This window comes from Lagenorhynchus albirostris, chromosome 7, assembly GCF_949774975.1.
Source record: "Lagenorhynchus albirostris chromosome 7, mLagAlb1.1, whole genome shotgun sequence".
Lineage (NCBI taxonomy): Eukaryota > Metazoa > Chordata > Mammalia > Artiodactyla > Delphinidae > Lagenorhynchus > Lagenorhynchus albirostris.
In genome coordinates this window covers 2,279,475-2,305,946 of record NC_083101.1, presented here as the reverse complement: position 1 = coordinate 2,305,946, position 26,472 = coordinate 2,279,475, and the positions used below count along the sequence as shown (strand labels likewise).

General features: G+C 60.5%; 2 protein-coding genes across 9 annotated transcripts in view; one reads left to right on the top strand and one right to left on the bottom strand.

Annotated features, from left to right (window-relative positions):
* Positions 1 to 17,732, bottom strand: part of ADAMTS13 (ADAM metallopeptidase with thrombospondin type 1 motif 13) — a 32,286-nt gene extending 14,554 nt beyond the window's left edge. Inside the window, 18 exon segments of the mRNA XM_060153911.1 lie at positions 580 to 660; positions 1,154 to 1,274; positions 1,626 to 1,774; positions 2,274 to 2,400; positions 4,826 to 4,889; positions 4,999 to 5,150; positions 6,376 to 6,480; positions 7,258 to 7,420; positions 8,010 to 8,150; positions 9,498 to 9,644; positions 9,766 to 9,890; positions 10,162 to 10,245; positions 12,151 to 12,326; positions 15,955 to 16,021; positions 16,370 to 16,505; positions 16,507 to 16,610; positions 16,612 to 16,672; positions 17,394 to 17,732. Of these exon segments, the coding sequence (XP_060009894.1) occupies positions 580 to 660; positions 1,154 to 1,274; positions 1,626 to 1,774; positions 2,274 to 2,400; positions 4,826 to 4,889; positions 4,999 to 5,150; positions 6,376 to 6,480; positions 7,258 to 7,420; positions 8,010 to 8,150; positions 9,498 to 9,644; positions 9,766 to 9,890; positions 10,162 to 10,245; positions 12,151 to 12,326; positions 15,955 to 16,021; positions 16,370 to 16,505; positions 16,507 to 16,610; positions 16,612 to 16,672; positions 17,394 to 17,455 (2,065 nt within the window). The 5' untranslated portion in view covers positions 17,456 to 17,732.
* A 221-nt stretch (positions 17,733 to 17,953) lies between these two features.
* On the top strand, positions 17,954 to 26,460 carry REXO4 (REX4 homolog, 3'-5' exonuclease). 8 transcript variants are annotated; one of them, XM_060153874.1, is made up of 8 exons: positions 17,954 to 18,393; positions 19,794 to 20,128; positions 21,536 to 21,673; positions 21,874 to 22,067; positions 23,233 to 23,321; positions 24,345 to 24,419; positions 24,891 to 25,019; positions 25,234 to 25,322. In XM_060153874.1, exons 1-8 carry the CDS (start codon positions 18,166 to 18,168, stop codon positions 25,288 to 25,290), a joined length of 1,245 nt encoding a protein of 414 aa, XP_060009857.1. In that variant the 5' UTR covers positions 17,954 to 18,165; the 3' UTR covers positions 25,291 to 25,322. The 8 variants fall into 8 exon arrangements, with proteins under 8 accessions (XP_060009857.1, XP_060009858.1, XP_060009854.1 ...); XM_060153875.1 differs by having other exon boundaries at positions 17,956 to 18,393; positions 24,887 to 25,019; XM_060153871.1 differs by lacking the exon at positions 25,234 to 25,322 and adding an exon at positions 25,638 to 26,460 and having other exon boundaries at positions 17,957 to 18,393.
* The last annotated feature ends 12 nt before the right edge of the window (positions 26,461 to 26,472 follow it).

Genomic DNA, 26,472 nt, shown 5'->3' with positions numbered 1-26,472 from the left:
AAGCCCCACAGCGGCATTAAGTAAAGAGGTCAGCCTTGCCCGGAGACAGGTCTGACCTGCGCCCTGTGTCTCACCTGACCCGGAGCGTCTTTGTTTAGGGTAGGAGCTGGCCACACCAGAAAGACCAAACACAGGACTTAGGGTGGTGGCCTTGAGTCACCAAGCCTCCGCCAACCTGAAGACTGAGACCGTCCAGGGGGCGATCAATCCACCCCCCAATCGTGTCTACATAACGGAGCCCCATAGCACCTGGACCCTGAGCTCAGGAGAGCTCCCAGAGTAGGCGGTACACCGCGTGTGTGGTCACTTTTGAGCTGGACACGGCGCCCTCCCTGACGCTGCCCTAGGCATCTCTTCCTTTGGCTGCTTTTATTTTGTATCCTTCCCCTGTAATGAGCCGTAACGGTGAGCGTAACAGCTCTCAGAGTTCTGGGAGTCCTCCCAGCGAATCGTCCAACGGACGGCAGCTTGGGGAGCACCCGAACTTGCAGGTGGCATCAGAAGTGACGGCACGTTGGGGCTGCGCCCTCGACCTTCACGGTCTGGTTAACTCCTGTGGGCGTCCTCTGGCCAACTCACCCAGGTGCGTGAAGAGAGGCCTGTGGTTGATGATGTATACGCTGGTCAGGTCGGGGGTAACGGTCAGGAATGTGACATACTCTAGGAGGAAGCGGGGGGGAGGAGGGGTGGTCTCAGGTCACTTAGGTCACAGTCAAAGGGAGCAGATTTCAGCGCCAGAGGGAGATGGGACTCAACTCCTCGACTGGCTTTGCAAAAGACCTGACCTGTTCTATAAATGGATCAAAGTCAAGGATTTTCCGAGCATAAGGTCCCTCCTGCTAAGAGTCCTTGAGCAGGAGAGGAGAGGACAGCCCACCACAGATTTCCCAACGTCTGTATTTTTTCTGCACCACAGGTACACGGAGCAACCGTTACCGATGTGCCGCAGCCCCAGCAGTGGCCTCATCAGCAAACTCTGAGCCTCGTGGGGAGGCTGGCAGAGAGGAACGCGAGGCTGAGGCCGCTAAGAGGGCCCAGGGCTGAGCCAGAGTGCGGGCCCCGCCACCTAGGCAGCCGGCACCCAGGCTCTGGGCTGTGGGGTTTCTTGGAGGCTGGGGGGAAACCGGCCCTTCACCCCCAGGGAGGCCCCTACCTCTGGCTCTCCCAGCCGTGAAAGAGCCGTTCTGAGGACGGCACGTGCTGTTGTCCCCGCCACACACCTGGCACACATCTCGCACCTGCCTGGAGGCCATCCTGCCGTCACAGCCAAACGTCTGAGCAAAGGAGAGTGGCAGGTGAGACCCAGGTGACGTCATGGGACGGTGCTGGCCCACTGACACCCACAGCTCTGAGGTTCACACAACCAAATGGGGCATTTCTGCAGCTTCTGACATCTGTGCAGGAGGCAAGCTGAAATGACTTGTCCAAGGTCACAGCAAGGCTCTTGACCCCAAGCTCGGCCCTGTATCCCAGCATCACCCAGTGCAGACTCTACTGCAGCTTCACGGGGGCAGCACCCCCCAGACCTGACCCCTCGAAGGCCCCTTAGCATCTTGGTTTCTGATGCGAGAGGCCTCGGGGCCACAGTGGATGAAAGGGCACCTCCACTGCCGGAGCACGCCTACCTTGCAGCTGCCCGACACGCACAGGCTCAGGGTCCCATCCTCCTGAGGGCTGCTTGGCACACACCGTGTCCCATCCAGGAAACTGTCCCCACGCCTCACAATGAAGCTCTCGCCAATGGCCCGGCACAGATATCTACACAGAGCGTCCCCTGGGAAAGCAGAAGGACAAGAAACCCGGATGGGAGGGTGGCAGGGAGCAGGGAGGGCAGTGACCCTGTGAAACACGATCCAGGTGGGCCCTCACCGACCCCCGAGCGCCATCCCGCTTCACTCTTTGCATTTGGGGCAAGGTTTCTATTTCCCACCTGTCCTGCCTCCTGAGGCAGTAATCACATGGCGATGTCATAAATGTTACTGAATTACGAGCCAGGGAGCACGCTCGGTGCTTCCCGTGTCATCGCACTGACTCCTGCCAGCAATGCTGGCAGCAAGCTACGCCTCTTACCTCCATTTTGCAGATGGGGAAACCGAGACTCAGAGATGAGAAGTCGTGGCCTGACCTGCTAGCCAGGGTGGGATGCGTGACATGTCTGATGCAGGGCCGAAGCCTGCTCTCAACAGCATCAGAGTGATGGTGGGTCTCCCCCAACGACTCTCCCTGCCCCGGGGTCTCAGGCCTGGCTCGCCCCGGCACCCCCCGGGACCCACCTCGACTGTACTGCTCGGCCGTGCCCCAGCGGTAGAAGGAGGTGCTGCCCGGGGAGAGGCGCAGGGGCTCCCCGTTGGTCTGCGTGCACTGCTCCGACATGAACTCCAGCTGGGTCTTCTCGCAGGCCTGGTGGAAGGAGGCAGAGGACGGGCACGGGAGGGGCCGGGGCAGGGGGCCCGGGGCAGGGGGCTCAGGCAGGGAACCCTCGCCAAGGGAGACAGCAAGGCCCCCGGCAGTGCGAGGGCCAAGACGTGGGTTGGAGCCCAGCTCCTGGCTGCACCTCAGTTCCCTGCTCTGTAAAGTGGGGATGTCGAGCCTTCCTCCGCTGATGGGGGCCCACCACCCAGCAACGCAGAGGAAAGCCAGGCAAACAGCACTGCGGGCGGGAGGCCCCAACTTCAGAAAACGGGGCTGAGTATGTGTATTCGCTATGTCTGCACCTCCAGAGGCAGGTAATTGGAAAAGTCACAGGAGTCAAGAGCAAAGGGCTTCCGCACAAGAACCTCCGCGGGCGGGCGTCCTGGCCTTTTTTGCACTGGAGTCAGAGGAAAAGAATCGGAGTGGCCCTGCCGAGCAGGTGCGGGGACCACGGCTGCCCTCCTTGCAGGCCTGGCCCTCCCCCCCCCACCAGGCAAGGACTCCTTTCTCCTGGTCTGGGGAGGCCTCGGAGTCTGCCTGGAGAAGGCGGGGGTGGGGGGGGGAGGGAGGGAGGGTCTCAACACGTGCAGATCTTGAGTCAAGGCCAGAGGAATCACTCCACGCCTTCACACCCACTCTGATGGCCGTGTGGGAAACACAGGTAAGTGCTGGAGAGGGTGTGGAGAAATTGGACCCCTCGCACTTTGCTGGTGGGGAGGCCAAATGGTTCAGCTGCTGTGGGAAATGGCTCAGAGGTTCCTCAAGGACTTAAACTTAGAATCCCCATGGGATCTGGCAATTCCACTTTGAGGTGTACACCCGAAAGAGTGAAAAGCTGGCGCTCAAAAAATCCACGGGGCTTCCCTGGGGGCGCAGTGGTTGAGTCCGCCTGCCGATGCAGGGGACACAGGTTCGTGCCCCGGTCCGGGAGGATCCCACGTGCCGCGGAGCGGCTGGGCCCGTGAGCCATGGCCGCTGAGCCTGCGCGTCCAGGGCCTGTGCTCTGCAGCAGGAGAGGCCACAACAGTGAGAGCCCCGCGTACCGCAAAAAAAAAAAAAAAAAAAGTCCACGTACGCACATATTCATTAGCGGCGCTATTCCCAACAACCAAAGACGGAAACAGCCCCAATGTACGGACAAATGGACAATGGATGAACAGATGAGCGAGATGTGGTCCATCCATCCAGTGGAATACTATTCAGCCATAAAAAGGAGTGAAGTTCTGGATGGGAGGGAGGTCCTAGAGGGAGGGGATATATGTATACGTATAGTTGATTCACTGTATTGTACAGCAGAAACTAACACAACATTGTAAAGCAACCATACCCCAACAAAAAAATAAGAAAATATAAGAAGAAAAGAATAGGGACTTCCCTGGTGGCACAGTGGTTGAGAGTCTGCCTGCCAATGCAGGGGACACGGGTTCGAGCCCTGGTCCGGGAAGATCCCACATGCCGCGGAGCAACTAAGCCCGTGAGCCACGAGTACTGAGTCTGTGCTCTAGAGCCCACGAGCCACAACTACTGAGCCCATGAGTCACAACTCCTAAAGCCTGCGTGCCTAGAGCCCGTGCTCTGCAACGAGAGAAGCCACCGCAATGAGAAGCCCATGCACCGCGGCGAAGAGTAGCCCCCGCTCGCCACAACTAGAGAAAGCCCGCGCACAGCAACAAAGACCCAACGCAACCAAAAATAAATAAATAAATTTATAAAAAATAAATAAAAAAGAAGAATAAACCGTTAAAAAAAAAAGAAAAAGGAGTGAAGTTACGGTACATGGCTGAACCTCGAAAACAACACAGTGAGTGAAAGGAGCCAGCCGCAAAAAGTCACATATCGTATGATTCCACTTATATGAAATGTCCAGCGTAGGTAAATCCACAGAGGTAGGAAGTAGACTGCTGGTTGGCGGGGGCTGGGAGAGGCGGCACGGGAGCGGCTGCTTGATGGGCTTGGGGTCTTACTCTGGGGTGATGGAAATGGTTTGGAACTCGATGGAGGTGGTGGTTGCAGGATATTGTGAACGCACTACGTGCTACTGAGCTACACAACTTCAGATGGCTGATTTTACGCTAGGTGAAATTCACCTGAACTTATAACTAAAAGAATCGCCCATGCTCTTGTGGTAGTGGACTTGGCTGCCGGAGAGGAGGGTCGTTCTCAGAGCAGAAACAGGCAGCCCTGCAGGGCAGTGGCATCCAGAGAGGGAGGGGGACACTTCAGGGTGGCTGCTTTCAGGGGTGGGACCCTCCTGGTGAATGCACAGTGGTCCCAGGGCAGGTATTAATAGCATCACCTTCACTCTCAAAACGCCGTATGTGAACCACAAATGACAGCCGCCCTGGCCCTTGGGCTCCTCCGGACCCAGTGCTGCCAACGGCACCCCCTCACCCTGCCCGGGAAGCAGGCCTACCTGGCTGTTGCACATCTCGGCCTGGAGGTCAGCACCTACGCACGCACGCCCCCCAAACGCAGGTCTGAAAATGCCCACGAGACATGGGTGAGAGGAGGGTGACCCCCAGCCCCCCGCCAGGGAACGCGGAGCAGCCACCCCCCGACCCACAGACAGAGCCCTCCACGCGGCACCTGGGGTTGTTGCACTGCCGCCTCCTGGTGACCACACCTCCTCCGCAGGAGCGGGAGCAAGGACTGGCCGGACCCCAGCTAGACCAGTGCCCGTGCACCGCCCCCACGGGGGCCAGCTCCGCCAGGGAGCGGCAGTGCCCCTTGGAGCACCACTGCAAGAGAAGGACGGAACCACGTTCTACACCCAGAGCATCCCACACCCACAGGTGCCCACACCCAGGGCATCCCACACCCACAGGACCCCACACCCAGGGCATCCCACACCCACAGGTGCCCACACCCAGGGCATCCCACACCCACAGGACCGCACACCCAGGGCATCCCACACCCACAGGTACACCCCCCACAAACACACGCACACACACGCACTGGACCCCCATCCGGCTCTGGAGCCAGTGCCAAATAGAAGAGGGCAGAGCCCCTCCCGCAGGACAGGGACTGGAGGAAGGGCTGGCCATGCAGGGCAGAAGGGAGGGCAGGGGCACTGGGCCGGGAGCAGGACGTCAGGTGGCCGCTGCAGGCCGGCAGGGGGCGGGGGGTGGTCACGCAGTCACGGGAAAACTTTGCCTCCTCTGGGTGGCGGGCGACAACCCAATCCCTGTCTCCAGGCAGCCACACCGGGCCCAGGGTGGCCGTCCCTCAAGCGCCCGCTCTCTCTGGAACAGCGAGGAGGTTGACGGGGTAGGCCAGATGCCCCTCCCGCCCCGGCAGAGTCAGGCGCAAGCCTTCGCCGTTAGCTGTTATGAACCGCCTGCAGAGGGCAAGGCGAGCACTGCGTGCACGCAGGCATCCTGCTGCCCACCTGTCCTGACAGGGACCCAGAACAGCTCCAGGGCCCTAAGCCCCGGCTTACTGAGGTCCTCCTGTCTCCCACCCCAGGGTGAGGGCTGCAGGCCGCAGGTCTGCGTGAGCGTGTGAGAGCGTGCACACACACACACACACACACGCGCACGCGCTCACACGCCCCTTCAGTCCCCGCTCTGACCTTCCCCGCGCCACACTCTGTCCACACACACACACACACACACACACGCTCCCACGCCCCTTCAGTCCCCGCTCTGACCTTCCCCGCGCCACACTCTGTCCACACACACACACACACACACACACGCTCCCACGCCCCTTCAGTCCCCGCTCTGACCTTCCCCGTGCCACACTCTGTCCACACACACACACACACACACACACACGCTCCCACGCCCCTTCAGTCCCCGCTCTGACCTTCCCCGCGCCACACTCTGTCCACACACACACACACACACACACACACACGCTCCCACGCCCCTTCAGTCCCCGCTCTGACCTTCCCCGCGCCACACTCTGTCCACACACACACACACACACACGCTCCCACGCCCCTTCAGTCCCCGCTCTGACCTTCCCCGCGCCACACTCTGTCCCATCCAGGACAGGAATAAGGAGGCGGCTACAACTGCTTTGGTCCAGGGGGTCTGTGTGGCAGGAGAGAGCCTGGCACATGTCCTAAGAGGGGAGACAGATGGCCAGCCGAGGGGCCACCAGGGCCTGGGGGTCAGTGTCCAGCCATCACTGCCCCTCCCAGACCACAGCACACGGTGACACAGCCAGCTCCCTGGGCAGTGGTGGGTGGAGAGGACAGCCGCAGAGGACTCCTCCACCAGGAACAGGGACGGTGCCCAGGGCCCACAAAAATGTTTTCATCTCTTTTAAAACCAGGAGGAAAAAGATGATCTTTTAGATCAGAAAGAATATGCTGATATATAACATTAACACTGTATTTATAACGACACACGTAAAATTCTATATTTCACGAAAACACTAAGATATAATTCCTAATGTTTTACAAGGGGGAAGGGGCTCACCAAGGCGAAAGTGCCTGCAAGTCCTGTGCGGTCCTGGGAAGGGGGTCTGCCTGCCCCCCTTCAGCTCCCCTCCCACTGCCAGCTCCCACCCCGGCCGTAGGGTTCAGCTCAGAGGTCACTTCCTCTGGGAAGCCCTCCAGCTCCCATCGGGTGGGAAGCCCTCGGTAACTGCCTAGGTAGGATCAAGGTCCACGGGCTCGGGGGCCCTATCGGGACCAGCTCTACCTAATTTGTGGGGTCTTGTCAAGAGGAAAATGTGGGCACCCTTGTTCAAAAATTGAGAATTTCGAGCGGCGCCGGACAGTCTGGGCCAGTGGGGTCTCACAGCGCACAGAGGGCAGGAGCGGGCATTGGGAGGCCCAGATGCGGAGGGGCGGGGGGAGGGGGAGCGGTGCGCATCACCCACTGCTGGACTCACTAGGTGCTCCCTGCGGAAGGTGCAGGCGACCGCCGTTGGGCCGAAGGCGACGCGGCACTGCTCGTCGGCGCCGTAGTACAGGCCGGGGTGCGCCTCGGAACGGCGCCCCGCGGGCTGGGACTGCGGCCCCGGCGAGTCCCACACGCAGCGCGCCCGTCCTGCGCTGCGACAAGGCCGCGGCTCAGGCCCGGGGCGGACAGCAGGTGGGCGCGGGATGGAGCAGGCGCGGGAAGCGGGGGCGTTTAAAGCGGCGGGTTCGGGTGGGCGAGGATGGGCGTTCTCAGCCCGTGTGCCCCAGCAAGAGCTGACCCTGGGCTAGGACAAGGCTCGAGCCTAGGGGAGGAGACGGGATGGAGGGGCAGATGCAGGGGGCGGGGGAGGGTGGAGAAGTGGGTCTGCGAGGGGATGGAAGTGGACAGGGGAGAACCGAGCGGTGGGCACAGGGGCGGGAGGCGATGGAAAGGAGGGAGGTGGCGCGCGGGCGGGATGGGCGCGGCCAGAGGGATGGGCTGGCGGGGGCGGGGCGGGGGCAGAGATGGAGGGGTGGACGCCGGGAGGAGGTGAGGGCGGGAGGGGTGGGCAGAGGCGGGATGTAGGAGTGCCTCCTGAGACGTGCTGGTAGCCCGTGGAGAGGTGGGCGCGGGGACGCCGCGGAAGTGGGCACAGGGTTGAGGGCAGATGGAGGGGTGGGTCCGGGCACGGGGAGGAGGGGCGCTCGGGGAGGGGCGGTGCCGGGGGGCGGGTACAGCTACCTGAGCAGGCTCAGCAGCTGCCGGCGGCTGCAGGGGGACCACGCCGGGCCCCCGCGGGCGGGCGCGGCGCCGTCGGAAGCCATCACGTGGCCGCTGGGCCCGCAGCCGCTGCCCGGCGCGCCGTCGTGCTCCAGGCCGAAGCTGCGGAGGCGGCGGCGCTGAGGCCGGCGGTGGCCAGGGTCCCCCCACCCTCGCAGGGGTCGCCCTGGCCCCGCCACCAGCTAACCCGGCTGTGGGTCGCGTCGCGCAGGCGCCCAGCCTCAGTTTCCCGCCCGAGGGAGCGCTGGGCCGGCCCGGTGGCCCCCGCCTCTTTTGGCTAATACATATCAAAAGGCTTGAAAAATGTGCAGGCCAGACTCATCCACGGTGTTCTGAGCGTGGGAGGCCACGGCTCGAGGGCCTTTGGGGCTCTACTGCTGACAGCTTTCTTGACCTGGGGGCGGCTCGGTGTGTGAAAAGCACCAACTGAATGTGTACTGGTGAAGTGAAAAGGTCGGACCTCTGGCCAAAGTTTCTGCTCCCAGTGGAAGGCAATGGTTTTCAATTCCTCTTTTTCCTCCAAACAAGATAGATGGAGGAATTGTGATGGGTGGTGGGCCAGATGGGTGAGAGGTCAGACGGAGGTGCAGAGCTGAGAGCGAAGGTGCGCACCGTGGGCTGCTGTGGGGGTAGGAGCCCCAGCCTTGCCCGTGGAGGTGGGTGTGGGAACCCCTCAGCACTCTCGGGGGGGGGGGCGAAAGGCCTGCGGGTGGGAGCGGGGCTGGTGGGCAAGGAAGTTAGACACCCACTTTTCACTTCAGGAGTCTCTGTACTCTGAATTTTTACAGCAAGCAGGTATATACTTTCATAATTAAAAGGCTAAAAATCAAGAAGGAAAGAAACCCTCCACTCCGGGTGAATAACACATAGCACAGATTTGCCCGCAGCATGTATAGCAGTCGCATCAGGAAGAGTCTGGAAACAACCTAAATATCTAACAAGAGGGGATGAATTAAGCAAATTCTGGTGCGTGCAAAAAAAAACAATATATGTTTTAAGAGAATGTTTGGGAGAAATGTTTGGGATATATTGTTACATAAAAAAGCAGTTAACCAATATACAGCATACTCCCAAATATACAAATAAAATATTATGTGTGTGTGTGTAAAGAAAAGATGGACGTTTTCTCTAAGTGGTGGGATTTGGGATAATTTTTGCAGCCGGCTTTTTCTTTACCTGAATTTCCTACAAAAATTACTTTTTAGCTCCTAAGTTTGTTTTCCTTGTATTTTGAAAAAAAAATTTTTTTTCTTTTAATCCTTTGGTAATGAAGAAATATCAGATTTCCCAGCCCTTGCCCCCGCCCACCCTCCGTAGTCCGTTGGGGTCAAGAGTACAGGCTCCTCCAGCTGGCTCTTCTAGGGACCACTGCCAGCCATGACCTCCCCTCCTGGGGGCCCAGGTCACGTCCTTGTCCGGAGCTTGGGGACAGGGGTTGGGGCCTCTTACCTGTGCCCAATCTCGTGGGCGATGGTGACCCCCAGATCGAAGCCGGTATCCTCAATGATAAGGCAGCTCCAGGAGGGGGAGCAGACGCCACCCAGCTGGGTGACCCCCCGAACCTGCCGGTTCCCATCAGGCAATTCCAGGTCAAACCTCAGGAGGAGAGAACAGCTAGCTGGGCAGTGCTAAGGTGCCCGCCCACCACCGGGCTGCCTTTGCAGAGAGTGGGAGCAGCTCCCCGGCAGGCTGGCATGCCAGTGGGGAGCTCGGCTACCTGGTGATGTAGAGGACCAGGTCAGCATGGCCGGGATCCGTGTCATCCTCAGGGTTGACCGTCCTGCTCCACTCACAGACGCTCAGCAGCGATGCGGTGATGTTGGCTGTGATATTCGGAGCATCCTGAGGGACCGGGAACAGAGCGCGCGTTCAGGGCATCCACCCCAAGCAGGGCGCGGGCCACCGCTGCCACCTCAGTCCTCATAACAACCCTATTACTGTCCCACGTTACAGATGATGAGACTGACGCTCAGCAGTGCCGCGTGCCAGGGCAGAGCCGGAATTCAGGTCCAGGCCCGGCTGGCGGGAAGCCCTGCCACCACCCCCACGGCTCTGTGCGCATCCGCAGGCGGAAACCGGTTGCCCAGTGATGGGGGTCCAGCTCAGCGCCTACCTCGGGCTGCGTCAGGATGACCGTCTTCACCAGGTGCACTCGGAACTGAGCTCCCAGGGATGGGTCCCTAAGCAGCTCTGACCCCTGTGGAAGGGCGGGCGGGAGAGGTGATACGTGTGCGTGGGCACTGCTGACTTCCAGGGGCCCGGGGCGGGGGTGGGGGTGGGGTTGCCTGGAGAGGATGCTTCATCAGCAGGGAGGGCACCCGAAATGCTAGTTCTTGGGCCTGGGAACCAGCCATAGAGACAGTCAGAAGGAAGGTTAGCTGACACAGAGAAACCCCGAAACAATGGGATGCGAGTAACTGCCATTAGTCTAGAACGTTCCTTTCAAACACTGCTTCTCTCGGACTGGATTTACCTTGTCCTTTCTCATCTGTCCACCTGCCTGAAACACCTCTCTCACCTCTGCTCGCTTAAACTGCTCATTTCCACGGGGCAGCCCCACCGTGAGCCCTTTCCCAGGCACCCGAATGAGAAGGCTCCCCCCACCAGGCTCCCAGCTCTCCCAGTACATCTGCCGAGACGCTGATTGTGGTCGACTTGCACTGCAGCTGCTCGCACCAGCTTGTCCTCTAAATGAGACGTGGCGCCCGAGAGGACGTGGTACCACCGGCCTCAGCTGACCTGAGTCTGAACCAGGCTCCGCCCCTTCCTACCTGTACGCTCGGGATCCCGTCTACTAAGCTCAGGACCCCAGTTTCCTCACCTGTAAAATGGAGAGAAAGCCTTCCATGGTTGTTGGCAGACTTAGGAACAGTGCGGCTGGCATGAGGTGGGTGCCCAGTCATGCCACTGGCCATTACCACGACTGACACCATCTGGGCAGGAGCCAGGCTGCAGTCTACCACCTGACCATCCTTGGCCCTCATAAAACATGTTGAATGACCACAGGGAGTGTGGTTCGATTACCAAATTTCAGCATATTCGAGGTGGGGGGGACCCCCAAAACTTGAAAACAGTAGCCTTCAAGTGACCTAGAGGGAATATTTTCCACCTCTGGAGTCGGCAGGTGGAAACTCAAGCAGGCTTGTCCTGGACTTGAGCCAGCTTTTCCAGGGGTCCGGCTGCATGGGTGTGGCCTCTGGGACCCAGACTCCCTCCAGGGAGCGAGGCCCAGGAACACATGGGAAAGGAGAGGTGTCGGAGGGCCTGGGGCTCTGAGATTGGGGGACCTTTTCCTTCTGTCCGGAATAGCTGGGCATACCTGAGGCCGGGGACAAGATGGTACTAAGGACCCCACGTTCTAGGATGGCTGCCTGCCCTCCGGGGCCAACTTACCAGCGGGGGCAATGCCGGCCCTGCCGCTGCCGGCGGTGATATTAATCTCCTGACGTTATGGAAACCTACCTGGCCGCCTTAGAACACGTCTATGTGTGTTTCACATGTGAATGCGCTCGTGGCCGGGCACAGCCCGTCAGGCTGAATGTGTCATCAGGTGCTGCAGTCACCTGCTTCTGTGCTGCCTCTTTTTCTCTGAGGTAATGGTTAGTGGGAGCTGTGCTTCCTGCCCCACCATTACCCCTAGAAGCCAAGGAAGGGGAGGCCTGTGGACATGGGGGGACCCACAAGAAGGGCGCTGGGAGAGCCTGCTGCTGCCGGGGCAGTGCTGGCCGACATGCCCACGGATCAAAGGGACGTGGGGGGAGAGGCCAGGCTTGAGGGTCCCCGGGCGAAGGGACCCAAGTAGCAAGAGGCTGGGGGTTGCACTCCCCAGTGGGGTAAGGGAGAGAGATCACGCCCCTCCCCACCCCAGGGCCCCGAGCCCCAAGTGTGACCCCAGCCTCAGGGTCATACTGAGCTCAGCCCCCCAGACGAGACAGCTCACTGGCGCTCTGCACAAGCCCCGGCCGCAGGGCGCTGTGTCCAGAGGCTCCCGAGGACGGGCTGGCTGTGGTCTCTGAGGACAGCCACCGCCCCCCCCCCCCGAGCCCTGAGCCTCACCGGGTCAGCACCGCCCACAGAGCCCGCTGCCCACGCGAGCACTCACCATGTTGAGGTTGGTGAGCACGTAGCGCTCCGTGTCCTCCCGGTGAGCCCGGTGCACGTCGGGGCCCACGGCCACCAGCAGCTCCAGGTGCAGGAGGCTCCTGGCAGCCTGTCTCCGCAGGCGAGGGGCGGGAGGACGGCCTGGCGGGGCAGGGGGCAGGGCCGAGAGCCAGGGTCCTAGAGAGCAGGTGAGATGTGGCTTTGACCTCGCGGCCTCCATGGCCAGGCCCCTCCATCTCCCCGCACTCCTGGGCTTGGGGATGCGCCGCTTACTGTGGGGATTAGGGCGTGGACGGGCCGACCCTCCTTTCTCACGGGGCATGTGGGGAGCCAGAGAGGGCCTGTCTCCCGGCACAGGGAGACTGAGGGAGCGGTTCCTCTTTTTTGTTTTTTAATCACTAATTGGCTAAGCATTTGGTTTATTTATTTGTTTATATATTTATTGAGGCAGAGTTGATTTTCAACGTTGTGTTAGTTTCAGGTGTACAGCAAAGTGATTCAGTTATACATATACGTCTATGTCTATTTTTTTTCAGATTCTTTTCCCTTATAGGTTGTTACAAAATCTTTTTTTTTCCTCCATGCTGCACAGCTTGCGGGATTCTTGTTCCCCGCCCGGGGATCGACCCCGCACTGCGTGCATTGGGAGCGCACAGTCTTAACCACTGGACTGCCAGGGAAGTCCAAGGTTATTACAAAACCTTGAGTATAGTTCCCCGTGCTATACAGTAGGACCTTGTTGGTTATCTATTTTATATACAGTAGGGTGTATCTGTTAATCCCAAACTCCTAATTTATCCTTCCCCCCTCCCCCTTTGGTAACCATAGCTAGTTTTCTATGTTGACTGAGCAGTTCTGCCCTGGCCCTCCTGGAGCCGGGCTCTCAGCACCCCGGTTTCACGCCCTTGGACACCCACCAACTCATCTGGGGCATCCTGGTCCTCCCAGCTCTTCGGGAGGAAACACTCTCAGAGGGTGAGAGGCCCCGAGCTCTCGCATGTCATTCACGTTGTGACCGTTAGAACTGACATCTCGGCCAGCTTACGGGGGAGAGGCGGCCGGGTCATGGGAGGATGGCCGTCTCAGGTGGAGACGTTTCATGCCAGCCCTCGGGCCCAGATCCCATTGCTGCCTGGGCATTCGGGGCAGCGCAAGACCAGGAGACATCAGCTGCTGTGTGGCTTTTATGTCCTTCTGGCCACCCCAAAGCCCCATGCTGGGCGCACACTGGAGTAGGGGGTCACCCCGAGACAGCAAGAAGAGCCCAGGACCACACCCCGCTTGCAGCTGGGCGCAGCCTGGGGAGGCGTGAGCAGGCGTGCTGGCGACAGAGCCGGCCTGGTCCTGCCCACGCCCTGGAGCCGTCCTGGAGGCCTGCGGCCGCCACCTCCCATCTCTGGGCCTCTGGATTCCTGTCTGCAGCATCGGATCTACCAGGAACCGCTGACCTCGGCCGCCCGAGGCTCCACGCGCACGTCTGTGAACACGCTTTGTAAACTGTGAATACTGTTCAGAGGCGGGAGGTCTACCTGCCCACCAAGCAGACGGCCTGGGGCCACGGCTGGTGGCCACGTGTTCTCCTGGCCTGCCCCGTGAGCTGGGCACTCCCCTGCGTGCTAACAAAGGTGGCTGGTGGAGCTGGGCCCAGGCATCAGGAGAGCTGGTCCCTCCTGCAGAGCTGTCCTGGACACAGCTCCACCCTCCCTCTCCCAGGAGCTGTACCTGGAACCGTGGGTGCCCTGGGGGTGGGCCTGTGGAGCAGGTGGGGCTGGGCACCACCCCAGGGAGGCACCAGCTCCCGGTGCCACCTCCTCAACGGCTGGATATAGAACCCGTCTGCACCCACCAGGATGTTGCCCTCCTGGAGGAGACAGAGCTGCCTGGTGCACACAGCCCCATCCCCCATGCAGGGCCATCACAGCACCAGGCATGGACTTGCCCCCTCCAAGGGCTCCTGCCCAAGTCCAAGGTCCAAGAGCCCATCTGTGTGGAACAGCGGGGGAGCCATGCCCTCTGTGGGCTGCGCTCGCTGCCTACCACCTGCTGCCAGGGCCCCAGCCACGCTTCCAGTCCCCGTCACGCACAAGGCCTCCCGGCCCCAGTCTGCAGGGCCTGGTAAGGATCCTGGCAGGGCCCCACGTGTGCAAGAGTGGAGGGGGTCTTGAGGGACCAGCTAGGCCTGCACTAATGAACAGCACTGTCTGTCACCAGATGGGCCCTGAGCGGCATCTGTTCCATCCCAGGCTGGGCCTCCTGACCCCGGAATGGGGCGGGGAGGCGGGTGGTTGTGACATAAACGGCTCTGGCTCGTTCAGTGGTGCATCGTGACAACGCGTGACGATCCCCAAAGATACCCAAAAGGCCACTGCTGCTGCCTTCACCATTCCTTTCTTTCTTAATTTTTCTTTTCTTTCTTTCTTTTTTTTTTTTTTTTTGGCCTCGCAGCTTGTGGGATCTTAGTTCCCCGACTGGGGATCGAACCCGGGCCCCCGTAGTGAAAGCGCGGGGTCCTAACCACTGGACCACCTGGGAAGTCCCATCAGTGACGACGCTGACGTCCAGGGAGTGCCTGGCCCAAGGTCGCCTGTACTAAGGCGCAGAGCTGGAGTCTGAGCTCAGAGGTCTGACTGCAAAGCTCACCCTCTCTCCGTTCCCTGTTCCCCGGGCTTGCCGCCTGCTAGCTGGGTGGCCTTGGGAAACTCAGCTGGCTTTTCTGAGCCTCCGAGGAACAGGCCCCCATGGCGTCAGAGTCTCGTTAAGTGGTGTTGCGCTCACGTTTGGCTGTGCAGCGGGGGCCCGGAGGCATCTCTGCCCCACTGGGGTCCCCACGGCACAACCTCCCCCTGCTGCCGGCCTGGGCACCCACTCACCACTCAGCCCAAGCAGAAGGTGAGTCTGGACGCTGCGCCTGGGGGCAGCAGGGCGAGGCCTCCCGCGAGGCAGGGGTGGGGGGCCCCCAGCAGCCGGAGGGAGGCATTGACCACACGCTCGCTGGTGAAGGAGGTGGCAAGGAGGCCCAGAAGAGCCGTCCCAGGGCTGCCAGGGAGCAGCTCGGGGCCCTGCAGGGCAGCCCCCCGCGCCCGTCCTCGGCCTCATGCTCGGGCTCACAGACGCAGGTGAGCGGGGCCACGTCGAATCGGGGCGCTGCGGGAGATAGGAGGCCCCTCACTCCCCCCTGCTCGGCCCTCCAGCACAGCTCCCCCTGCCCACAGCGTGACCCCAGCCATCGCTCAGCGTGCATCTGGCCCCGACTACAGAGAAGGCAGGCACGAGTGACACCCCTAATTCCCTCCGCTCTGACCACTAGCCTACCCTGCCTCTGGTCCCCACCTGCCTTTGGATCACCAATGGCCCTACTTGGAAAGGGGGCTGGCACCATGGAGAAGTCCACAGACACGGTCCACGAGCAACAGGAAAAGGCTTTGGCTGGAGCTTGACCCAGCGCCCTTCTTGTGTCTCACAGAAAAGATAAATGTTTACATCCTGGCCAGAAACTGCAAGAGTTCCTGACAGTCAGTCAGCCCAAAGGGAGGCCCAGGGTTGGAAGAGACCAGCTAATTAGTGCCCGTTCCCTTGAGATACTGAGCAGAATCCCAGGGTCACAACCCCAGCCCGGCCCAGGACACCCAGACCAGTTTTTATCGACTTGGCAGGAAGTAACAGAACTAATTAACGGGGTGACAGCAGCAGCTCTGACTTCCTCTCAGCTGAGCCACTGAAAAGCCAAGGTCCCTGACCCAAGGGTGAGATGCCCCCTGCAGGCTCTGAGAAACTCCCCTCGCAAGGAAGACGCCAGGACAAGTACCTTCGGAGGCAACGTCAGGGCCAAAGTAAGCGGTCACTTCCTCTGGCTCCAAAGCCTGAAGAAACTGCTGTGGGAGAAAGGACGAGTGAGGGAAGACGAGGGAGAAGGAGGTGTGGGAGAGGAGCAGGCGGGGGGGGGTGGGGGGGAGAAGGGGCCCAGGATGGAGAGGAGGCAAGCCACTCACACCGCCTAGCCGGGTCTGCCCCTCAACAGGTGGGTGGACAGTACCGAGGCCAACTCCCTCTCCAGTGAGCCCACTTCAGCCCCTGAACCCCAAGTTCGGATTTCCTCCCACTTGGCCCAAGGGCTGTCGGGCAGCCGCTTCTCCCCCAGGGACCCGCCCTCAGCACCCAGCGGAGCCCAGATTCCCAGCTCTCGGGGCTCCCCCAGCACCGCAGCCCTCGGATCCACCCACCTGCCGGAAATCAGGGAGTCCCCAGCAGCCCAGGAGGACGAGGGGCACAGAGATGAGAATTGCCCGCACACATCTCCCCTGGAGGCGAAGCTCACTCATCCTCCCAGGAAGGGAGAGCGACTGCGATCTGGCCGGTGGAATGCGACAGACCTGCTGGGCTGGATGATGAGGCTGTGTTTACTCGTGAGCGCTTCCTCCCAGGGCAGGGGCCGAGGGGCTGGGCGGCCTGCAGGCTCCTCCCGCCGCCGCCCGGCCTTGGGCTGGGCTGGGCCTTGGCTCAGAGCACAGCCACCGGTCCTGCGCCTGGGAGCACAGAGCGGGGGTGGGATTCATCTCCCATCTGTGTGACTGTGGCTCCCGGCTGGCTGAGGCACCATCACACCTGCTTCCTATGGACACCCTGCTTTCCATGAACTGTTCCCGCTCTCCTGTCCTCATTCCCTCCCTCTCAGCTATTGCCTGCTCTGTGCCTGTAGCCGAAGGCTGCCCACAGAACCGGGACGGTGGCACCAGCCCTCTGCCTGCCTCCCCAGCCATCCCCACACTGCTCACAGACCTTCAGCCACCGCCCCCTCCAGCCTGCTTTCCGTTCCTCAAATACGCCCAGTGCTTTGCTGCTCTAGTTTCAGCTCAAATGTCACCTCCCTCGTGGCACCATCTAAGTGGCCCCCCAGGGAAAGGTGTCACATTTAGAAAATAAAAATTAGGACAGCAGCGAAACTTGAATTTCAGGTAAACGATGCTTTTTTTTTGGTGTTAAGTATGCCCCCCAAATTGCAGCTAATATATGGGACATTTTTATACTCAAAATTATTCTTTATCTGAAATTCCTATTTCTCTGGGCGTCCTGCATTTCGTTGGGTAGCCTTACTCCTCCTCAAGTCCGTACCACTGTATCTCACTTCATCATCTTCGTTGCAGTTACTACTATCCACAATTGTTGATTTAGCATTTGCATTTCCCTGAAGGCCCCCACGCACGTACAGAGCCTGGGATGGAAGCTTTGGGGAAGTGGAGGCCTCACCTGTGTCGCTGATCCAGGTATTGCCAGAGCCAAGGCATGGTGCGCAAGTGACCTGTTACCATTGTTGTCACACAAAATAATACAGTTCAACACTTGTTACAGTGCTTATTATTGTTATCGGATGCTGCTGAACTACGACCCTGGGAAAGCAGGCTGTGCGACCTGGGCTGCTCCCTCCCGTCCCTGGGCCTCAGTTTCCCCGCCGCGTAGGGAAGATGGGCCGGGCTCGGACCCCGGGGCGGGAGACAGCTGCCCGGGGTCCCTGTGAGTCCGCTCCGCACCCGCCGCTCCCAGGCCCGGCCGTCCAGCGCCTCCTGGCGGCCGCCTGCCCCGCCCTCCACCGGCCGGGCCTCGGTGTTACACCAACGGCGGCCCCCCCAGTTCCCTTCCGGCGCTCACGTTTCTCGGCCCCAGGCCGGCCCTCGGGGAGATCCCGGGCTTACCCCAACCGGATCCTGGGTCGCTGACCGCGGACGCCGCTCGCCGGGGTGGCAGCCCTTTTTCTTGGGGGACAAAGAGCCCCGCCCTGCTCCCGGCCGCGCGGAACCAGAGGCGAAGACCCGGTTTCCAGCCGGTCGGCGAGAGAAGGTCACTTCCTGGGATCGGCGCTCACGTGTGGAGACTGGCACGGGGCGGCTTCCGGGGTCCCGCGCGCTGCTGTCACCGCGGCCGGCGAATCGGGGTCCGGCGGGACCTGTGCTCGGCGGGCAGAGCTCGGCTCCGGGGCCGCGGCGCCGCCGTGGATGGGCGCGGGGGCCGGGACGGTGCCGGGATGGCGAAGGCGAGGGTGCTGGTCCCCGAGCGCGCCCCGGGCGACCCCGCGCCTGAGCCCGAGCTCGTCAAGAAGCCGAATCGGAAGAAAAACAGGAAGAAAAGATTTTGGAAGAACAAAGCGCGAGAAGCAGGCAGAAAGCCGGGAAACGGCCCCGGCGTGGTCGTGGTGCGACCTCCAAAGGCACCGGAGGACTTTTCCCAAAACTGGAAGGCGCTGCAGGAGGAGGTAAGGTCGCGGGGGCCCCGCGGATGGAAAAACGGAGAAGGGCTTGTGGGGTCCAAGGGAGCGCAGATTGGCGTGAACGCTGTGGACAGAGCGGTTCACAGAGAGGTGGCCTGTTGAGGGCGGCAGCGAGCTCGCAGGCCAGTGAATGGCAGGGACTTGATGTAAAGGATTTTGGCAACACCCTGGATCTTTAATGGGTGAGAGTTGACAACAACTGCCGCCGCCTGCTGAGCTCTTAAAATGTGCAGACGCTGCCGGCTGAGTTACATGTTATTTAACCAACCCTGAGATAGAGTCCTTAATCATCTCCACTTTACAGACGAGGAAATAGGCCGGAAAGGTTACGTAAGGTGTCCAGGTTTGCAGCCGGTTCAGCAGATCCAGGAGTCAGCCCAAGTCCCTGCTCGTAATGCCGTGTTGAACCTACTGCCTTTCTCGGAATCAGTGGCCCAAACTTACCTACAGGTTACTGTCTCCTAAATGCTGTTTGCTCTGCTTCATTCATAAATTCTCTTCAGTTCCGTTGAGTTGGCTGCTGTTGTCATCGCTGTTTTCTAGATGAGGCAGAGAGTTTAAGGAACTTGACTCAAGGTCGCATAGCTAGCTAGCGGATGGCAGACGGGGGTGCACATTCACACCGTGGGGCGTGACCGTCAAAGTCTCTTCTAGTTCCTGAAATCGGTTACGGAGGGAGCCTCAGAGTGAGAGCGGGAACGTAAGAGCTTCTGAGCTTCTTAACACAGCCGGGCACCTTAGGGCAGAGTCCAAAGCATTCTCCTGTCTTGACACACAGGCCGATGAAATTTTCCCTCCGGCAACCCCTGGGTGCTCTGACTTCTTGAGCTGTAACTTTATCTCTTTCTCTCAAGAAAGTAAAGCAAAACTAAGCAAGCAGAGGGATATTTATTATGGAAAAAACTTTGTGTTTTCTCCAGTTCATACAAGAAAGTATTTTCTTCTCTAAACATTATAGGAACAGGTAAGTAGAAACCTGCCTGATCACTCAGCTGGTTGCCACGTAGCAGGGTGCTAACCGTGTTGAGAATGGCCACACCGGGGACTTGCACGCAAGAGGAGGTTGGGCTGGGAGACCTCAGCCCTCCGTGTAGGAGAGCAGGGGTGCGGCTGTCAGCCCTTTTTCAGCCTCTTTTTGTTGGACACACTCCCCTCTTCCTGAGACCCTCACAGCAGTAGCAAACCAAGAAGGTGGCTGCCATGCACCAGCTTGTTGGTCTGAGCTGTGAAGGAGTTAACTCTAAATGTGGAAACAGGTTGCTTTTACACACACACACACACACACACACACACACACACACACACACACGTGTAAGCCTTCTTAATCCTTTGTGCGTGTTTTCCAAATTAAAATGTGTTTCGTGTTTTATCTTGGGTTCCGTTAGTTGCTGAAACAAAAATCACAGGCCCCAGAAGAGGCTCTTGTTCTCTCTCAGACGGATTCCAAAAAGCAGCCCCAAGGTGTCCAACAAAACAGGAAAGTGATCTCAGATAAAGCAAAGAGAGATGAGATGGGGACAGAAAACACAGACCCCAAGGCCACACGGGGCTCTGTGCCCTCAGGATGTCTGACGAACAGGAAGATCCGGGCACAGCGCAATGAGAAAGGAGCGAAGAAAAGGACCAATGATGACATTTCCCCAAAACGAGGAGAAATCAGACATAAGAAGTGCAAAGCTGAGGAGGTGGCCGCCACCTTGCCTCCGGCCCCGCCCACTGAGTAAGTACCCCCGGGCTGGCGCAGCTGTGATGACCGTCTTGGCCTAATCGGCCTCCTGGCCGAGAGCCGGGTCACAGCGACTAAGGCCTGTCTCCTTAAGGAGGCCGAGGCTGCTGGCCCCTCCGTCACCTTGCCCTGGTGCTGTCGGTTTCTTTGTTGACTATTTGTCTCCCCTGGAATGTGGGCACGAGGGAGACAGCCTGTTTCACAGCTGCTTTGTCTCTGGGGCCTAGAACAGGGCTTGGCACGTGGGAGGCCCCAAGGAAGGGTCTTCGGAATGAATGAACGCCAAAGCCGCAGGGACCCGAGCGTGAAGCCGATTGCCACGTCTTGCTAGCTGGGTGGTGTGGGGCAGGTTCCCGACGTGCCCGGGGCCTCAGCGTGCTCACCGCGGCGGGTCCGCGAGGGGCAGCGTGCCGACCCAGTGCCTGGTCAGCAGACCCTGTGGTGTCACCCACCCGGGGAGGAGCAGAAGTCAGTGGCTGCCTCTGAATGGCTCAGCCAGGAGTGGCGTGATGGTAAGTCAGCCTGGCTGTGTTGCCTGGGGTTGAGGACACCATCGCTGAAGGTTTCAGGAAAGAACAGTTTGAGTGCCTGCCGCGAGTCACTGCCCCAGGCCCGCTCTCTGGAAACAGCAGTCACGACAGGTCCCTCTGTCTCGAGGGCGACAGACGATGCACTGAAATTATTTCAGTAATTCCTTCAATGTGGTTGGGATACATCCAACGAGGGAGAAGCCTGTGGGGGCAGATGGCCAGAGGGGCGCGTCCAGTCAGTGAGCTCAGGAGGCTGCCTCTAAAGAAATGACATGGACGCTGAGCCCAAAAGACGCAGTCACGAGCCACCGCTCCCCATCCCTGCCCGGCTGCAGTCCACGTCTGCAGGGCTCGGCCCGGGGGCCTGGTGGTGGGGCTCTTTGTCTATGTTCTGCACTCATCGCGTTTCTCTGAGGTTCTTAAATGTTTCATAACTGAACTGTTTTGTAACTGAGAAGAAAATGTTAGCAGCCGGTACACCTGACTGGGGGTGGGGGGCGTATCTTTGCTTTATGTCCTTTCTGTTGCTTGTAGTTCCTAAGTTTCAGCTAACGAACGTTTTTTGTTTTTTAATTTATTTTTTGGCTGCGCCCGGGCTTCTTGCAGCATGCGAGATCTTTCGTTGCGGCGTGCACGTGGGATCTAGTTCCCCGACCAGGGATCGAACCCAGGGCCCCTGCATTGGGAGTGCGGAGTCTTACCCACTGCGCCACCAGGGAAGTCCCTAATGAGTAATTGAAAAGGAAAGCGCCAGGATGATCACAGTAGCCAGAGCGGTGGGCTGGCGGCCAGGCACTTGGGGCCAGGCTGCCCTAAGAGCAGACCCCGCTCGCCTGCCCGCGCTCAGCCTGTTGTCCCCTCTGCCTTTTAGAGAAGACATCTGGTTTGACGACGTCGACCCAGCGGACATCGAAGCAGCCATCGGCCCGGAGGCAGCCAGGATAGCACGGAAGCGGCTGGGTCAGAGTGAGAGCACCATCACGCTGGTGAAGGAGCGGGCCTTCAGCGGGTACGCGGGGCACGTGGGGCAGGGCCCCGGGGGGCGGGGCCGGGGGTCTTCAGGAAGGGCCCGCTTCCCTCTCCTCCCGTTGAGTTGGGCAGGCGCCTCTCGGCGTCCGGCTGACACCCGTCCTTGTCGCATAACTGAGCGGTGGTGCCAGTTCCTGGGTCCCGCGAGTGGATTAAACTGGAGCCTTGGTTCCCCTCCAGCCTGACTAAAGCCTTAGCCGTGGACTGTGAGATGGTGGGAGTGGGCCCCAAGGGGGAAGAGAGCATCGTGGCCCGCGTGTCCCTGGTGAACCAGTACGGGAAGTGTGTTTATGACAAGTACGTGAAGCCAGCCCAGCCGGTGACTGACTACAGGACGGCGGTCAGCGGGATCCGGCCCGACGACCTGGCGCAGGGTGGGTCGCCTCAGCACGGGCACGCGGGCGGGGGCGGCTGGAGCGCTTCCGTGTCTCCCTGCGGCCCTTTCTGCTGCAGGCGCGGGCGCAGCGAGAGCCCGGCGGTCTTCCTCCCTCCCGGGCGGGTGGGCTCAGAGGCTCCCACGGCCGCTTGCGTCGGCCTCGCTGCCTGTTGGCCACCCGACCTGAAGACCGGGACAGTGTTCCTGGACGGAGAGAGGCTGCTGTGGGGTGGGGAAGGGGTGGGGAGGCGGGACAGGCTGGAGGGGCTCCCAGGCCTACGCGAGGATTCGGAAGCCGTGGGGAGGCCGTGAGCAGCGAGGGGCCCAGTCTGGCGCAGGTTCCCTCGGGGGGCCTCGGCGCTGGGCATAGGCTGGGGCGGGGCGCGGGGGTGGAGGAGTGAGCCTGTCCTCTGTGCCCTTGGTCAGGGAGGTGGCTGTACAAGGCAACGAGCCATGGCCCAGCTCGGGACACAGCCTGGACGCTGAGCCCGTAGGGTTTGCTGATGGACAGGCTGTCGGGGGAGGGCAGAGAGGCACCCAGGGGGCCCCAGATTTGGGACCTGGGGAGATCCTGGGAGCAGGGGCTTGAGGCGGCGGCTCTGTCGTGCTCTGGCTGCGTGCTGTCTGCTCTCTGCACCTCTCAGGTTCCCTGGAGCACAGCCCTGAGGCGGCCCGGCCGCTCGTCAGCCCCAGGGCCTGACCACACCTCCATCCGGGCTCTGCCGGTCCTGCTAGGGTCGCGGGCGGGCAGAGGCGTGGGGCCCAAGCGCGGTTGCTGCAGCCCTTCCCTTTGGGCGTTAGGGGAGGGCGTAGCCCCGAGGGGTCCGCTCTGAAAAAGCAAGCAGAGCTGCCTCCGGAGCCCAGGGTCTAGAGCCGGGCTTCTCACCATCTGTGGCGAGGGCCACCCCCGCCTCGTTTTCGTCTCCGGTTGGAAAGACATCAAACACATGCCCTGGTTTCTTACTGTGAGATTCAGCTGTCAGAATTGCCCTGGCAGGGGGCTGTGAGTGTGTTCCCCCCACTTCTCCCCGGTTGGGGTGCTGGGACGGCCCCTCGGCCTTGGCATCACCCTCCTGAGCAGAGAGACCCGCCTGCCTGTCCTCTCGCTCAGCACGGTAGTGATGGACGTGTCACTAAAAACCGCTGCTTTGTTTTGTTTCCAGGAGAAGAATTTGAAGTCGTTCAGAAGGAGGTGGCAGACCTGCTGAAGGGCCGGATTCTAGTCGGACACGCGCTGCACAACGACCTGAAGGTGCCGGCTCCAGGCGCCTCTTACGTAACGCGGTGTCCAAGGTGGTCGCGCTCTCTCCGTGACTCGGGTGATGCGCCCACCGTGTCAGCTTGGGGGAGCGGGTCCCTGCACACCCTCGTAGGCAGAGCCGGGCGCTGTCTCTGCCACCCTCACCTGCCCGGTGGGCCACCCCCCCTCTCAGGGCAGAGCCCCTCCTGTCGGGGAGCATCCCCAGCGCCCCTTCCTCGGAGCCACTGGGCACTCCCCGTGTCACAGGCCGGCCCATGGCGGCCAGCACAGCGGGCGGCAGGCAGGCTCGGAGGGTCCCCTTCCCGTGCCCCAGAGAGTGGGGCTCAGCCTCAGCCCCTTAGGGTCTCTGCTGTGGGCAGAGCTGACCCACCTGTTGGGACGAGAAGCTGGGGGCGTGCAGCTGTGGGAGACTGTCCTTCCTGGGCCTGCAGCTTTTCAAACGGTGCTTCCTGGAAGCTTGGCAGCCTCCGATGTTTCAGGGACCCATAGAAATTGGTCTTAAATGTCTTTTAAAAGTAAATTTTGAGGGAATTCCCTGGCAGTCTGGTGTTTAGGACTTGGCGCTTTCACTGCCAGGGCCTGGGCTCAATCCCTGGTCGGGAGCTAAGATCCCACAAGCCACGCAGTGCGGCCGAAAAAGAAAGAAAGTAGAGCTTGAACTGTTAAAAACCAACAATTCCTCTGCCCACGGAGACGCGTTTTGTCATAAACGTTCTCACTTCAAGAGGCCCCGGTATCTCGTGCTCCCTCCCCGCGCCCTCTCTGCGCAGACCCGCGTTTCAGCCACTTGCGGGCTCCTTGGTGACTGAGTCTCCCGCTTCCCCCGTTTCAAGGCTGTTTTCATGCCCATGGTCCTTCCATCACTTTTCCCATGGTGATCTTCCCTCAGAAGTTCAGGCTCGTGTCAGTGCTTGTCTTATTTGTGTGTGCACGTGTGTCATGTGTTGGAGTTTGGTAGAAGGGGTCTATTGCTGCAGATGGACAACAAAACGCCCGTCCTATTTTCTCCTCCAGGCGTTGTTTCTTGGTCACCCGAAGAAGAAGATCAGGGACACTCAGAAGTACAAGCCTTTCCGGAGCCAAGTGAAGGTACTTGGAGCCGCGCGGCCCCGCACGGCGTAGTTCAGTTTCTCGGTTCACGTGATTGTCAGTTCTGGTCCCTGAAGGCTGGCTTACTGATGAAAGGTGTTGGGTTTCATTTGGTTTTTCCTTTTAACCTTTAAAACTAAAAGGAGTCTTAGAAGAGAAAGAGTTCTGCCAAATGCCAACTTTAAAGTTAGTGTCGCTGAGGGCAGGTGAGTTCCACTCTCTGGTCTCTGTGATTAGACCCCCGACTGCAGGCAAGAAGCCGCCATCGTGTCTGTTTCAGAGGCAGAGCTGCCCTTGAAATGAGCAGGGCAGCCTGAGGCCGGAAGGCAGACATGGCAGAGTCCTTTCCTGGTCCTCCTCTGTGGGCTGACCGGGTGTCACCAACCCGCAGGGCCGCGGGCACTTCCAGTGGGAGGGACACTGAAGGTCCCTTGGGTCGGGGCTCAGCGGGCAACTCCCCTGCCCAGGCAGGGCCTACAGAGGCCCCACCCGAGCGTGGCTGTGCGCTGCCCTCTCCCCTGGCAGAGTGGACGGCCGTCTCTGAAGCTGCTTGCGGAGCGAGTCCTGGGGATCCGGGTGCAGCAGACGGAGCACTGCTCGGTGAGTGTGTCCCGGGTGACAGGCCTCGGGACTGGGGGCTGTGCCGGGCCTCGTGCGCGAGGCGCAGTGTCAGCTGAAGACAAACACAGTGGGCCTCGGGCGGCTTCTGTTTTAGGAGCTCCTGGTCCGTGATAAATGACACGGCACAGCAGGCCTGCGAAGTGTCGGTTAAATTCTAAACGGTTACATTTAACTAATACTTCACACCAAAAAGCTACCAGTGTACTGTAGTCGGAGACAAAGGCCCGAGTCTGGATTGCAGGCCCTCTAGGACTGCGCGTGAGCCCGCTGGCCCGCGGAGCCCAGCCGTTGGGCTCTCGTGCCCCAGCATCCAGTTCAGGGCCTGCCGTCCCCACCCCGTCTCCTTCCTAATTCTGTGGTGTCTGGAGCACCCACGAGGCAGCACGTTCATCCCTTCGCTTTGGGTCCCTCCCTCCCATGAACTGGGGCGCGGAAGCACGGTGAGGGCCGTGGTGCTGGACCACTGCTCTCGTCAGTTTTCTCCTTCACTTGTCCGTGTCTGATGCCAGGACTCGGGAACTGTGGGGTGGACAGGCATGTATGTGGCCATGCTTGTCGCCCAGCGGGACAGTCATGGTGATGCTGTGTGTCCCCCAGATTCAAGATGCGCAGGCAGCGATGAGGCTGTACGTCCTGGTGAAGAAGGAGTGGGAGAGCATCGCCCGAGACAGGCGGCCCCCGGCCTCCAGTGCCCACGGTAACGACGCCTAGCAGGAGCCCCGTCCTGTGCCGCGCTCGTGGGCAGCTGTGACCAAGCCGCCGGGCAAGTCCCCCCGGAGCAGTGACCCTGTGGGAAGGTTTCAGAATCGTGGCAGCAGGGGCACGCGGCGTGCTTGCTGCTGGGCAGAACGTCTCCTGTCTGGTTGTGGCGTCTGAGACTCATCCCCGCACGTGGGACGGGAGGAGGGGCTGTCCCTGGGGATTCCCCGGGTCCCAGGACCAGAAGCGCCTAGTTGTCCCCAGGTGTGTGGCACCTTCCTCCGAGGAGGCCCCTTTCCCTCGTTGCCTCGGCCAACGGAAAGGAAAGAACTCCGCGGACTCGAGCCTGGACCGCGCAGTGTGGGTAGCCCGGCGGCAGCCTCGTCAAGGGGTTTTCAGCGGTTCCTTTCTCACCTGCTGCACACAAGTTTAAACTGCAGGTCGGGGCCCACGGCCGGCGTGGGGAGCTCAGGCTGCCCAGCGCGGTGGCAACAGTTCTCCCCAGAGGTGGGCGACTCCCCGACTAGGATGGACGTTCTGACCACGGGCGGCCCGCAGCCCTCTCCCCCCGGCCCGGGCGCGGGGGGCTTTCTGAGCACAGGAGCAGCCGGTTGCAGTGAGTGGAGTGTTTAGCAGCAGGCTATACTGAGCCCCGCTAGCCGTACAAAGAGTCTGAACCCACAGAAGATGTTGTGTGACATAAACGCAGGTTTTTACTTGAGCTGGAGCTTGT

Bases quoted from the DNA above. Each gene is read 5' to 3' on its own strand.
- REXO4 (XM_060153871.1), top strand. From the start codon at position 18,166: ATGGCGAAGGCGAGGGTGCTGGTCCCCGAGCGCGCCCCGGGCGACCCC. The intron at 24,420-24,890 runs GTACTTGGAGCC...CTGCCCAGGCAG, and splicing joins CTTTCCGGAGCCAAGTGAAG to GGCCTACAGAGGCCCCACCC. The intron at 25,020-25,637 runs GTGAGTGTGTCC...TGTGTCCCCCAG, and splicing joins AGCAGACGGAGCACTGCTCG to ATTCAAGATGCGCAGGCAGC.